This window comes from Anolis carolinensis, chromosome 3 (assembly GCF_035594765.1).
Source record: "Anolis carolinensis isolate JA03-04 chromosome 3, rAnoCar3.1.pri, whole genome shotgun sequence".
Lineage (NCBI taxonomy): Eukaryota > Metazoa > Chordata > Lepidosauria > Squamata > Dactyloidae > Anolis > Anolis carolinensis.
Genome location: NC_085843.1, coordinates 167,935,328 through 167,949,704, shown reverse-complemented (window position 1 = coordinate 167,949,704; position 14,377 = coordinate 167,935,328). Strand labels below are relative to the sequence as shown.

General features: G+C 38.2%; 1 protein-coding gene across 2 annotated transcripts in view; it reads left to right on the top strand.

Moving 5' to 3' along the window:
• The window catches only part of bicc1 (BicC family RNA binding protein 1), a 153,382-nt gene that overhangs the window by 71,396 nt on the left and 67,609 nt on the right, over positions 1-14,377 (top strand). For both annotated transcript variants that reach the window (XM_003224456.4, XM_062975785.1), the window contains exon 3: positions 2,447-2,516. In XM_003224456.4, the coding sequence (XP_003224504.2) occupies positions 2,447-2,516 (70 nt within the window). The remainder of the gene's footprint in view (positions 1-2,446; positions 2,517-14,377) is intronic.

Sequence of the window (14,377 nt, the reverse complement as noted above, 5' to 3'; positions counted from 1 at the left end):
TCTATTGATATAGGCAATAGAAATGAGTACCAACATAGGGGGTTTTAGGAGTCTGTGTTTATTTTTCTAAGTTTCCTCCACAGGGACTAGCAAAGGATGCACCTGAAGTTTCTCTAACCTTAACTATAGACATATGTTCTTAGATCTACATTACAGTACTTGAAACTGGATTATTTATTGTAGCCTTCCCCTGTATTGAGACAACTAAGATACCCTTTGTTTTGATTCAAAATAGGATGTTTTCCCTCTCAGAAACTGACTATGAGTGTGAGCATAAAAACCAGCTGCCACCATTATAATTTATTGTTGAGGATGCCTCCTGACCAGAACAATGTAGAAACTCATGCACAATTAGGTGAATACATATGTGCTGGATTTCTGTATTGGGAGCCATTGGATCAATTTCACCACATGTCAGAAATGCAGCAGAATGCCCTTTACAGTAAAAAGGATAGTTTAGAGCAGTGAATCATGCAGGAAAAAAAAGCAAGAAACCCACTCTGTGGATGGATGCTTTGAGTTCAGAGGAGTCTGTATTAAGTTAACTTCTTGGAGCAATACTTCATTTTTCTTGCACCATACTAATTTCTCTTTTAAGTAGTTAGGTGTTTTATTCCTGGAATAAATAAGCAGTTGTGATCCTGGAATATATTTCAAGTATGTGCATGAAATCTTCAATAAAAGGTGTATTCTATACAGAACAAAGAACATTTATGCTGACAACTAGCTACAGAAGGTTTGCCTTAAAATAATATATTAAATTGCTCTGTTAGAGTAACTACATTCTTCCTTGCTGGCTCAGTGTACAGTGTTTATGTGAGCCCAAAATCAAGTTGGATTGTGTTATGTTTTAAGCACTGCAATCTGTGCAGCTTTCAGTATAGAACTCAGTTGAGATATATTTGGACTCGACTAAGGCTAAGCAAAGATAATAATCCCTTAATGAATATGTGTGCTGCCAAATCAAGATAATGCACAGTTCATTACATTAGTTGATTATTATTTTTAAAAAGAACAGGCAGAGCTTTACTCTTTTTTTCAGTGTTAGGAGATAAGGCATAGCTAATCCTGAATTAATCATCTTTAGAAATCAATGTGGATTCTCCATTGCATGATAACATGATGCTTGTTCTCACTGGTGAAGTCCGAATTCGGATTCTCTGTCTGTTTAAGGCAACTTTGCCAAATTTCACATAATCTCCTTGTCCAAATCTTCACAACTTTGTTAGTGGAATTCTCAAATGATGTGCCTTAAACCTCCAGTTTATTACATTAATCATGCAAGCCTTTTCTGTTGTACAGAACGGTCTTCAGAGGGACACTAAGTAGTAATTCAATAATGCAGTGTGGTATAAAGAGTGCCAATATAGTACAGTGGTTCATGTGCTGAACCATGAGTCTGGTGACTAGGATTTGAATCTCATCTCAGCTATGGAAACCCACTGGTTGAGTCTGGGCAAATTGGCTCTTAGCTTCTGAAAAAGGCAGTGGCAAAACCAATCGGAACAAATATTTCAAAAATCCCCTGTGACAGATTCACTTTCAGTTTGTCATAAGTCAGAAATGACTTGAAGACACACAGCAAAACAATTCATTATTTTGAAGGCAAATAATGCAAGTTGGTTTGGATCAGATGTGAAACTGTTCTCTGGCTGATAGACAACATCTTGGGATCATTAACAACAACAACAACAACAACAACAACAACAGTCTTTATATACTGCTCTATCTCCCTTGGGGACTCAGAGTGGTATACACATGGTAAACAATCAATACCAACATACAACAAACCAGGCATTAGTTTTTAATGCCTTTTGTATTGTATTGTTGATGTTGATGGCACTGTGTTGCCAATTTGTAAGCCATCCTGAGTCCCCTAGGGGAGTAGGCGGAGTAGAAATTCTGGAAATAAAATAATAACAACAAATATAATAAAAAATTTAAAACATTTTAAAATGATGCAAAACCTTTGATATAAAAAGCAAATTGTAGATTACTCCATTGGGTGATTCTATAAAACATTCTGAATTCTTTTGAGAAGTGACAAGGAATACATGTATTACATACACTTGAAAGGGGAACTTGAATTCTGAATACATTTCTATAAGAAAAATCTGAGGGGAAATGGGGAGAAAAGATCTTTGAAAATCTAGGAGAACTGTGGTGGGAGTTTAATATTGAAGAAGAAATTAGTTAAAATGCAATTTCTCCCTGACTTTGTATTTGCTCCATGTTTCAGGAAAAATTATAAGTAAACATAAATTAGTCTAATATATGTAATCATTACCACTGAAGCTGTGTTAAGCATATCTTCAGATATCAAATTATTATATTTGATGTATTTTACAGAGTTTCAGAAAATAAAAAGATACCATTCTTCTTCCATCTACTAATACTAAAATACAGAAGATAATGACATTACTTTGAACATTTTCCCTTTTAACAGATTATGGAAGAAACTAACACCCAGATTGCTTGGCCATCTAAACTGAAGATCGGCGCAAAATCAAAGAAAGGTAAATGTTGTGCTATTTTATCTGTATGTATACATCTCAAATTTAGAAAAAAAAACCAAAATTATTTTGCTTACCTATAATGCAGACTTTGCTTTCCCCTGATTTATAACATATGCATTTAGAATTCTTGGATATGCATGTAGTCTAGTTGTACAAGAACATGTCCATAAGCGCAACTTATACTTGTGTTATCAGTTTATAAAAACTGGTTGCTATTTTTTCCAACTGATAATGTTTTTAAAGTGGGAGCCCCCGGTGGCGCAGCATGTTAAAAGCTGAGCTGCTGAACTTGCGGACCAAAAGGTCACAGGTTTGAATCCAGAGCGCGGAGTGAGGACCCGTTGTTAGCTCCAGCTTCTGCCAAACTAGCAGTTTGAAAACATGCAAATGTGAGTAGATCAATAGGTACCGCTGCGGCAGGAAGGTAACGGACAACGCTGGGTCTTCGGCCTAGAAATGGACATGAGCAGCGACCCCCAGAGTGACACAACTGGACTTATTGGCAGGGGAAAACCTTTACCTTTACCTAATGATTTTTATTTAAACTACCAAAGTTTAGTTTAAATAAATTGGACTACATACGTTTGTTAATCCTAGATAGGGTAGAACCATTAAATCACTGGAATATACACAAGTGATAGAAGAAAGCAGTGGTATGTAACCACTCCTTGACATTATGTTGGATACATATTTCAGTAAACAGCATGAAATCAGTGTTTTCGTTCTAGTTGAGGTCCTTATAAGTGCTGTATAATGAACAACTGCCCCTTCTGGTAATGTCTCAAAATAAAAATCTTATGATCTTAATATTACTACCAAAAATTGTAACTATCCAGCTTGTTTACATGATTCAAAACACCAAAACTCAGGATTTGCTAGTAACGTTTAAAGTGGAATGTGGTATGAAATCTGCTGCTGATTTTTCCTGAATAGAAATCATGTTATTAACAGGTTTTTGGCCCTATTTGGACAATATTTTTGAACAAGAATCAGCCTACTAAATCTAGCTTCATAATTCTGTGACTTGAGTTGTGTTTTTTTATATTAGATTTTGAGGCCCAGGAGAAGCATTTTTAATTGTAAGTGAAGCAAGCAGAAATCAATTCACTTTCATCTTTAGATGCAAAAGGGGCTGCTTTTGGGCCTATAATGACTGAAGGTGGATCCAAAATGTGGTTGAAACACACACAACACAGTGCCAGAAGGCATTTGAAGGGAAAATAAATTTTGAAAAAAGTTCAAAAATGATTTGAAACCTAAGCATCCCCATAGGAAGCACTGAAAACAACATTGTTACCGTAATGCTTGCTCTCAGATGAGATAATAACAAGTAATAAAATGTAATTAATCAGTGTAAAACAGGATCTCTATCTCTTTAGAGTTATATTTGGGACTTTATAATAATTTAAAATGGATCATCTGAGCTAATTGGGATGCATTCCAAAACATCAATGGCACAATTTAAAAAGTTCTAATTCCCATGTCCATCCAAAAATGGGATAATATGAGAGCACTTGGATGAAAAGTTCAGATGTTGACCAGGGTGTATATGATGATATGTAGCATACTATAACCAGTGTCTAAGCAATTTAAGATTTAAAAAGCAAACTTAAATCGAGTCTCAAATGTATAGGGTTTTAACGACTGGCACATTTTGGACCAGTTGGTGGTTTGGAGCAGATCCAAAGAGTCCCAGTAAGAAATCCAATTTGGAAGTTATCTTAGTATGATTTACTTTCACTCTCGAACCACCACTGCATTAAGCCTCTTACACTGTTTTCATATGCAGAGAAGCATCAATTGGCAACCAGCTAAATTTGGAAGTGAACATTTTTTTGTAATTATTTTAGTATCTATAGTATGTTACAGAAGCTAATTCCACCTTTTATAGCAGCAATATGTGCATGTTTAACTGATGTGGATGGAATTTATCAGGGGGAAGTTTAAAGTTGTGGCATACTAGATATATTCACATGCCTATAATTGCTGTTACAAACAAGACAGGTTCTGTAGTTTATTCTTAAGTTGAATTTGTATATAAGTTGGGGACATTTTATGAGTGTAACTCCAGCCAACACACACACACACAGTGATATCTTGATTTAACTTAAAACACTCTTATCTCAAAGCAGTTTTTCCTGTTGAAATACTATTAATCCATTCCCCATCCCCAATTTTTATGTGTTTTAAAATAAGAAAATGTACTTTATAAATAATAAATAATGTATAAATGCACATTCACATCTATCTCTCTATATCTATATCTAAATATCTGTCTTCTATATAATAAAAGTGAATGTTTGTATGTATGTATGCAGCGGGTGGGCAATGTATTTTTCTGGCTGGGCCTCCGACTTCCACTGCTACCCCCACGAATGACGGACCCGGACCAAACGTGGCACACAGACCCACCCCTATGACCTACTTTATATCTTGGTTTGCTTTGGGAAAGGATGGACCATGGATGACGGGATCTGTAGTACTTTCACCTGCTTTAAATCCAACTTTAACAGACCACTATAACCCTCATGAATGATGGACCTAGACCAAATTTGGCACACAGACCCCCTCCCACTTTATGTCGTGGTGTGGTTTGGGGGAGGATGGACCATGGACAATGGGATTTCAGTACCCTCACCCACATCCAGAGATTACCGCTAACCCCATCGCCCAGGATCTGGACCTAATTTGGCAGATAGACTCCCCATGACACACTTTATGTCCTGGTTTGCTTTGGGGGAGGATGGCCACAGATGATGGGATTTGCAGTACCTTCATCCACTTCCAGGGACCCCTTTGATTACCAAAAATAATGGGCCTAGATCAAACTTTGAACACAGATCCCCATGACCAATTGAACATACTTGAGAGGATTAGGGGGAATTGACCTTGATTTCAGAGAGTTGTAGTTCACCCGCATCCAGAGGAATTGCCCCCCCCCCCCAACAATGGACCAGGACCAAACTTGGCACACAGACCTAACATGGCCAACTGTTTATACAGGCGGGGCTTGGGAGTGATTGACCTTGAATTATGGGAGTTGTATACCAGAAATAAAAAACCCACATAAAATCAACTAACCCAAAGTTCTTTAAAGCAGACAAGAGCAAAGCAGACAGCAATCTCCCAAAGCAGACAGCGGACAAGAGCATGAGGTACAGAGGCACGAAGCACAGAGGCTGCTCCCTTGAAACCCTAAAGACCTGTACTCTCGTGTTAGCACTCCCTTTGGCGCTAGCTCTTAATTTAAAATACTGCTCTTATGTCAAAGTAAAACCTGGGCCAGGTGACAGCTCTTAACTCAAATGTTCTTCAGATGGGATGCGCTTGAGGTTCTACTTTATATTAGCTTCAGATAGCATAAGGAAGAGGTAACACCTCTGTCGTTCTTTTTTGTTTGTTTGTTTGTTTTTTTGCTGTCTGTGCCCCTGTTCAGAAATTTCATCTCACTTTCTATCTCGGTGATAGTTGGATTTTGAAAGATTTAATGTTGTGGAAACAAGCATTGGTGATAAAACTTCAATGGAGACCCTTTTTGCCCATAACTCTCTTAGGAGTGAATTTTCCTTTCCAGGGGAGATTTCTCTATCTTCCTGTTGTATCACCCCTGTTCTTAACTATGAGTCATTTGTATATTGAATGTTTGTTACTCAGGGACTACCTGTATGTTCCTGAGTTTGGAATTTATAGTTAGAAATTTCTCAAATATGTTGTTAGATACATTTCTTACTTGTCAGGGTGAGTTTAATCCTGTGACTAACCTAATAACTAATTTTTAAAATGCTGCATGGGCACATGGAACACAGGGAACTTTATCTGCATACAACTGTTTTCTCAGCCCTTGTGCATCAACATCATAAATCAGGGATGGGCAATTGTGGAAATTTAGGGAGCCTCATTACTAATTCAGGGTCTCCTGGAGGATTCCCCTACTGCCATAAAATATGCTCCTCAACTGTCCTCTGGGGGACATACCAGTATTTTCATTCTTGTTTTGGCCCTTCTTGGGATGTTAGAGTCCTTTTTGAAAAATCTTTCAAAACTCCTTTTAAGACTTCATCCCACTGAACATGTCAAGTATAACTGAGGCATACTCTGTTTTGTAATTAAATGGATGATTTTCCTACCTTCATCACACATTAGCAAACTATTTTATTCAGGACTTCTCAGTTGATTTGCCATCACATTGTACAGAGTTATTGTCAAAGGTCAGACGCCAGCTAGTAAGATAAATATAGTTTATTCAAAAAATAACTCAAAATCTCAGCACAAAGTCCAGAGAGCTCACAAGACTTTAACTTCAGTGTGATTAAACGGTTCAGAGCAGGAAACCTCAAAAAACGCTAACTGAAATATAATCCAGATTATCCGGAGATATAATCCAGATTAAACCAAAGTGTTTGAAAACAGCTCAAAATTGCAAGGCAAGGTCAAAACAGCAAAACAAACAAGGGCAAGAGTACCCAAAGGCACAAAACCTCCCCAAAACCCAAAAGTACAGCAAAAAGCCCAAAACTAAAGAGAAAGCCTAACCCGGGCTAAAGTTCTTCGCCAAAAGCGGTGCGGGCGAACAATGCTGGAAAACGATGAGACAATGGCGACAAGCCTCTGCGGAGTCGAAAGCCAAGCCAGATATCAGAGGAATGAGATGTTGTAGCGAAGTCAAACCGGTCCGGAGTCAGGATTGGAGAACAGCATTGGAGTCGAAGGCGAAGCCAGCAGTCAGCCATGGAAGTCAGCCACGAACACGGGAATGATGCCAAGCCGAGTTAAAGAGCGAAGAGATATGCCAAGTCGAGTTCCAGTCCAAGGTCCAAAGGTTGAAGTTGTCACAGCAAGGTCCACATTGCGGGATAACACAAAGAGCCAAGACAACGGAAGTGAGCAGCAACTAATGCAAAATAGTAATAACAATGCAGTCCACACAGAAAACCGACACAGTTCCAGCCCTCCGTCGTAGAATAACCCGGATTAAACTTACATCGGTTGCAAAGTCCCAAGCCAGTCTTCGGAGTCAAATACAGGAAACCCACTGGCGCCCAACAACACCTTGCCACACGCAAGGGACAATGGCAAAAAAACCCAATTTATTTAGGTTTCCTTGGGTGTCCAAACAACCAACGCCTTAGGATCAGGTGTCCCAAGCTCCTCATCAGAATCCGAGCTCCAAACAGCCAACGCCTTAGGATCAGGCGTCCCAAGTTCCTCATCAGAGTCAAAATCACTCTGCCTATTCCCAACCCTGTCCACACCTGCGGAATCGCCCTCATTCCTCCAGGCAGACCATGTGGGGTCTGCTTCTGAAGAAACCCAAGCCTCTCCAGAGTCCTCAGCATCCATGGGCCCAGTTTCCTCCCCAAGATCCTCCAGAGCCCGTGCCCAGTCAGTGCCAACCCCTTCCGCCACCACCGGGTCCTCAACAGTCATTTCCACCTCAGGATTCCCTTCCAACTCCCCAAATGAATCCTCATCTGAGGATTCCTCATCTATCTCCCTGACTCTCTTCCTATGTAAATCTTCCAGCGAGCCCTCCTTGCGAGGATTCTTCCTTCCCCTCCTGATCCTACTATTAGCATTCACAGCCTCAGAAGACTCATTCACAACAGTTATTCTTGCCCACTGCCTCTCCCCTATTTTCTTTGTGAAAATTATTTTTGTTCCTGGATTATAAATGTCATTTCTTAAATGGTTCTATCATAAATGCATGGAAAAAGTTTATTAAACTGCAAAAACTTTGTCTTTGCAGGAGGGCCGTCGTGCTATAGCATATTTTGCTTCATTTTTTTCAATGGTCCTCCTCTCTCTCTCTCTCTCTCTTCCCTTCCCCATGTTGGAAGTAGGAAAAGAAGGAGAGGATGAGGAGGTAGTGTATGGCACACACAGCACATGTCAGGCAGGCAGGCAGGCAGGCTGGTAGGCAAGTTCCCAGAAAGTACATGGGACAGAAAGGAACACAATATATTGCCAATCTTCCCTCCTCCATGAACAAAAGGTAATGGTGGAGCTTTTTCTCAGAGGCATTTTGCCCCCCCCCCCCCAAAATGTAACCATATCATTTTAAACAATTAATACCATCACATGACAGAATTGGCCATTTTACTCATTTTACTCTATTTAGATAATGTGTCAAATAAAGTCACTTACCAACCAGCTTAGAAAGCGTCTGAAAAGATAACCCTTTGCAACTCTTTTTAAACACCAAGATAACTCTATCCTACACTTGAAGCCTATGTCATCTGATGAACATAGTAGGTTGCAGTTTCTTAAGTGGGTGGTTCACTAGTATCTAATGAATGTGATGAAGTGGTTAGTCCCTTGGGAGATCCAGGAAGCCTTCAAACATGATGGAAATGCCCTCTTTGATGTCCTTTAGTAGCAGTGTGGAGCAAAGCATTTGTTTGATTTGTTTTTAACCCTCAGGGTGTCCTGGGAGTCACAAAAATAGCCCTTGCTTTTCAGCCTGTCAGTTATACGTTTACCCACCTTGTTATAAAGGGCTTTTGGACCCATTTCTTGTTTTATATTTGAGATAGTAGTTAAAAGATTGCCTGAGACAATGCAAAATGGACCAAACTGTAATATCTTGGTTTATCTGAGGATTTTATGCAGCTAATCTGTAGTTTTGAACACTGGCTCTTCAGCTACATTTTTGTTTCTAAGAGTCAAAAACTGTTGTTCACTTTGGGGAACAACTTTCACAGAACTCTGTTATGTAAAGTGAAACCTTCCAAAGAATTTGGCAGCTCAAGCACAGTTAACTAAAGATTTTTAAAGGAAATGGTGGGATAGGCTTTCAGAAATCTTGTCTTTTTCACATAATACTGACCTACACCATAAATATGTGAAAGCATGATGATGCTGTAATTCAGTCTTCACAGCAGGTTTTTTAACGATATGTGAGAACAGAACAAAAACAGTGAGCCACATTGTTATGAAAATGAATTTCGTTTAAAACTGTGTTCTCACTTATAGATAGAAATCAGGGGTGTAATACTTTTATGTCAGATGGCACACAAAGCCATGCTTCCAACTTGATTTTGAACATGATTGGATCCAGCCAGATAGTAACTGCTTTCAGATAGATTCTGAAAAGACTGGTTCACTTTAAGAGACTAACTTCCACATCTTTACTCTCACTCTTCTTTTTTCTTTGATCTCAACCCCTTCCCCCATTTCTTTTTGGAGTTTATCTTTATATTTCTTTGATACCAAGAAATCACTGTTATGACAAATATTTGGGGCAACATAGACAGGTGTTTCCGAAGCAGCAGTTTTCTTCCCTTGGAAGAGCCATGATACATCACTTTCTTCTCCTCACACCACCCCAATTTCTGTCTACATCACCTAAGATGAAAATCTGTATGTGATTCTCAGTTTGTCAATGGTTCGTCTGCCCAAATTTAGCCTCCCAGACTTAGGAATGGTGCAGACATAGCTTGTATAAGCTGAAGGCTAAACATTTAACTCTGTCAAGAAAAAAATCTGGTTTACCTGTAAGCATTTCCACCACCTCCTTCTTATAATAAATATCCCTTTAGCCACAATTAATCATTTCTGTTTCCTTTGACTCTGAAATATGAGTTTGAATTACCACTATTCATTTGTTTTGGCTTGGTCTTCCTCTATTGTTTCCTGTATTATATTAAGCACTTATTGAAGTCCAATGTTTTGCTCTAAAACTGGTTTCCTATTTCACTGCTGATATCTGCTGAAGTTGGTTGTGGGCACTTTTCATGACTTGATGAGTTTATTATCTGACTGAATTTTCAACCTATTAAATGCCTGGCCAACTGCTAAAAAGAAACAAACAAGCACTGGATCAGTGTTAGTCAAAGGGCCATTTTAAAATTTCCTGTTTTAAAACATGTTGTATATACAAATGCTGTTTATTTCTCATTGCATTGACCTGCAGTAACAAATGGTGTAACGACTTTGCTACCCATGTTCATGATAGTTGTAAAGCTTGTGAGCAATACCCCTTCAGTCTACTGCTAGCTATTTGAACTCCCAATGTTATTATTCTTAATTGAACTGTATTCGTTTTTTTCAACTCTAGGGGTGAAGTTTGTATATTACATTACTTTGTAGTAAAACATAGCTGAGACACCCTTCGTGGCTATTTATAGACTGATTTGCAGGTATGAAAGGAATGAGTCTTCTGTTACTCCTACAGTTCAAGTGATGGTCAGATGCTGATAGAGGAAGCTGATCTGTAATGCTTATAGGATGATGATTGACATTTTGTTGATGTCTGCAAAATTTCTAGCAAAAGTTGACCATAAAGTTGTCCTGGAAGACCTAGAGAAGTATTCTCTCAAGTTAAAAAATAGTTGGGTTTTTTGTGGTTTCTCCACTTCACAGGGATCCTGTACCCCTAACCCCACAAAAGTGGAAGTTACCAGTGACACAGAGTAGAAGGAAAGTAACAACACAGCCTGTAAACATCAACAGTGTTCATTTTTGAACATGACTTTAAAATATAGGTTTACTTTCTTGCAGTTATGTTTCCATAGCTACTAACTTCTGCAGATCAATTGAAACCTCTGGTATACATTTAGAGTTTGGCAATAAGTAAAATATTGGATGAAGTAATATAGTGTTCTCTACTTAGAAAGTTCTCAGTTACAGATATTAACAATTTAAAAGATTCACAAAAGTGGTAGTAGTGTTGGAATGTTAACACTTTAATTGGACACATCTGATGTGCAACAGAAGTAACAAATTTATTTATTTATTTATTTATTTATTTATTCTATTTATACCCCACCTTTCTCTACCCCACAGAGGACTCAAGGCAGCTTACAGAGAGGCAATTATTCAATGCCTTAAAATATATACAATTTTTAAAAATTAAATTAGATTAATATCAGACATATTAACCATTTAAAAACATTACATTAAAAATCACGCCATCCATAGTTGTAGTCCAAGCCTTTCCATAGTTGTTCCATATATTCTAAAACTGTCATTGCACTGCCCTATTAACTAAAATCCTGATTCCCACAGCCAAGTTTTTACCTTTCTTCTAAAGGCTAGGAAGGAGGGGGCTGATCTAATGTCACTGGGGAGGGAAATCCATCGCCAAGGGGCCACCACTGAAAAGGCCCTGTCTCTCATTCCCACCAGTCACGCCTGTGAAGGAGGCCAGGCCGAGAGCAGGGCCTCCCCCGGATGATTCATGTACAAAGGCATTTTGTACATGAAATTCCAAATTTAATAGCATTTCTAGGGCATTGTGTGCCTCCTCCAAATGGTTTGAAGTGCTCTGAAGAGAAAAATCTGAATTTATAACTATCTTTGCAGTTCAGAATATATTTTGTGTAACATTTCTGCATGGGATTGCTTGTGTGGATGAAAGCTGTGCTGTATGCAGTGACTTTCTGTAATACAGTAGAGTCTCACTTATCCAACATAAACAGGCTGGCAAAACGTTGGATATGTGAATATGTTGGATAACAAGGAGAGATTAAGGAGAAGCCTATTAAACATCAAATTAGATTATGATTTTACAAATTAAGCACCAAAACATCATGCTATACAACAAATTTGACAGAAAAAGTAGTTCAATAGGCAGTAATGTTACATAGTCATTACTGTATTTACGAATTTAGCACCAAAATATCATGATGTATTGAAAACATTGACTACAAAAATGCGTTGGATAATCCAGAACGTTGGATAAGCGAATGTTGGATAAGTGAGACTCTACTGTGTATATATATGATGGTTTCAATTTGTCTAGTATATTTATCAGTTATATTTCAGCATAAAACCTCTCAGGCTGGCTCACTTTATAATAGTAAAATAACAAATGCAGTAAAAATGTTGAAAGTTGAAGAAGCAACAAAATTTTACAATTCAGTGACATTCACAAAGAAGTTTTTTTTTAAAGGATTATAACTATATAGCAAAAACCTGGCCAAATTTTATATCTTTGTGTTACCGTGAGTTTTGGTATTCCGTAAAGTTCTCCAGCAAAACCACTAGGAAACATGAAAGCAGTAAGAAAAGAGGATGGTCACTATTTCAATATTGTTTTCAGTTTGTGGGTTTAACTTTTGCGAATTTGATTGTTTAGGGATTTCATTAATATGTTCTCTCTACAACCTCCAAGGTGACTTGATGATGAACCTTCACTGGATGCTGACCATAGAGTTACCCAATAGGACCAATAGAGAATATTTTTGTAGTAATCTCTAGATCCTCCAGTGTGATTGTGTGATCAGTTTTCAGTGGGAGTTGACAGTAGAGTCACCTTGGAATATCTAGAGATTACTAGAGAGATGTTCTTTAAGATAAATAAAATAGCAATTATTTTTTCCACTTTCATGTGCAGTTTGCACCATGCAGAGCCTTCTATAGATTGATTCATTCAAGGAAGCCATGGTCCCAAGTTTCCAAGACCAGAGTGGGATAGTTGATAACTGATGTCCTTTGAAGATTGCCATTCATAGGATTGCTATAAATCAAAGTTGACCTTCTCTGGAGGAGGTTATTCTTTATGCAAGATAGCACAGCTGAAGAAGATTTCTATCCAGCCATGACACCCCTCAGCTTACTTGAAATGATGACAACAACAACAACAGTTGGTATTTATCCAGTGGCATGCTTTAGAAGGCAGTTCAATTTTTTTGAGAGACAATAGAGCTTGGAAAAGTTGTTCTTTGTTTATTTTGTATATCAGAACTCCCTAGTAAGGAAAGACAGTGGGGAATTTGGGTACTTTACTCCAAAAAAATAACTTTTATAAGGTCACTTAAGTTTGCTGGCTATCTTAATTAGTCACATACTGTTTGTATAGGGTAGTGTACGGATTTTAGGATAAGGTTCCCAGATAATAGGGGGTTTTTTTTGTTTGCCACATGAAATGGGAGCTTGGAGCAAGATAACATCCCATGACCTCAATAAGCAAGTTTTGAATTGTCATGCATTTGAGATGATCTCATTATTTTGTGTTTATGGATGTTTATCCCCCTTTGTTTCAGACTGTATACTTTCCAAGTCCCTGTAAAAGGAAAAAGCATTGCTTACAGCTCTAACCAGAAATGAAATAAAACAAGGAGACAGCAGCTGTGAAAACAGTCTAAATTGCGTGGTTGCAGTCTTATCTCTTCTTGCTCTTACTGAATGCTTACCATGTGTCTCTTTGTTTCCATAGCTACCTGCTAAGCAGTTGAGTCCTCTGGTTTGGTATGCTCCAATGTCAGTCAGTCAGTGCAGAATTCAAGATCACTTGCTTTGTTGAGGCCTGTCAGCTTCTCTCCGTAGAATTTTATTTAAAGCACTTTCTTGAGATTTTCATTCCCAAGATAGGGAATAGGGCTAGTGTTGGTTGGGTTTTTTTTCATAGTGCACTAAGGCGTGTATGTGTAAATCTTGGCATTTTAATGTTTCCTCAGTGGTCCCCATGACGACTGAATTGCTCATAGATATTCTGTCAGCTTTTGCTGTGGGATTATGCATCAAGTAGAATTTCTTTATGGCTGTCTTCTGGACTTCCATTTTTCCAAAGGAGGGGGGAAAGCAAGGAAAAGGTTATGTGTTTCTCTTGTGTGTCTTTGTTGCAACTAAGACGTCCCACTAAAGCTGTACATTCAGCTGTTTAAACAGTGGCATGAAAGTTTTTAAAGATGTACAGAACTGTTTTGCAACACCTAGGACTATTATTTTCCCCTTTCCCTCTTATAAAGGTCTCCCTTCGTTTTTATCAAGGTATAACTTATAGGAGTAGAAATGAGGACATCTCACAAAGTTGAACATCTTACAGAGCAAAATTTGATCTTCATTAGTAGTGTTACTGGTAGGTAACCTTTGTAGCAGTGATACATTTGGTGTTTTGATAGAGGGCATTTTTCAGGTGC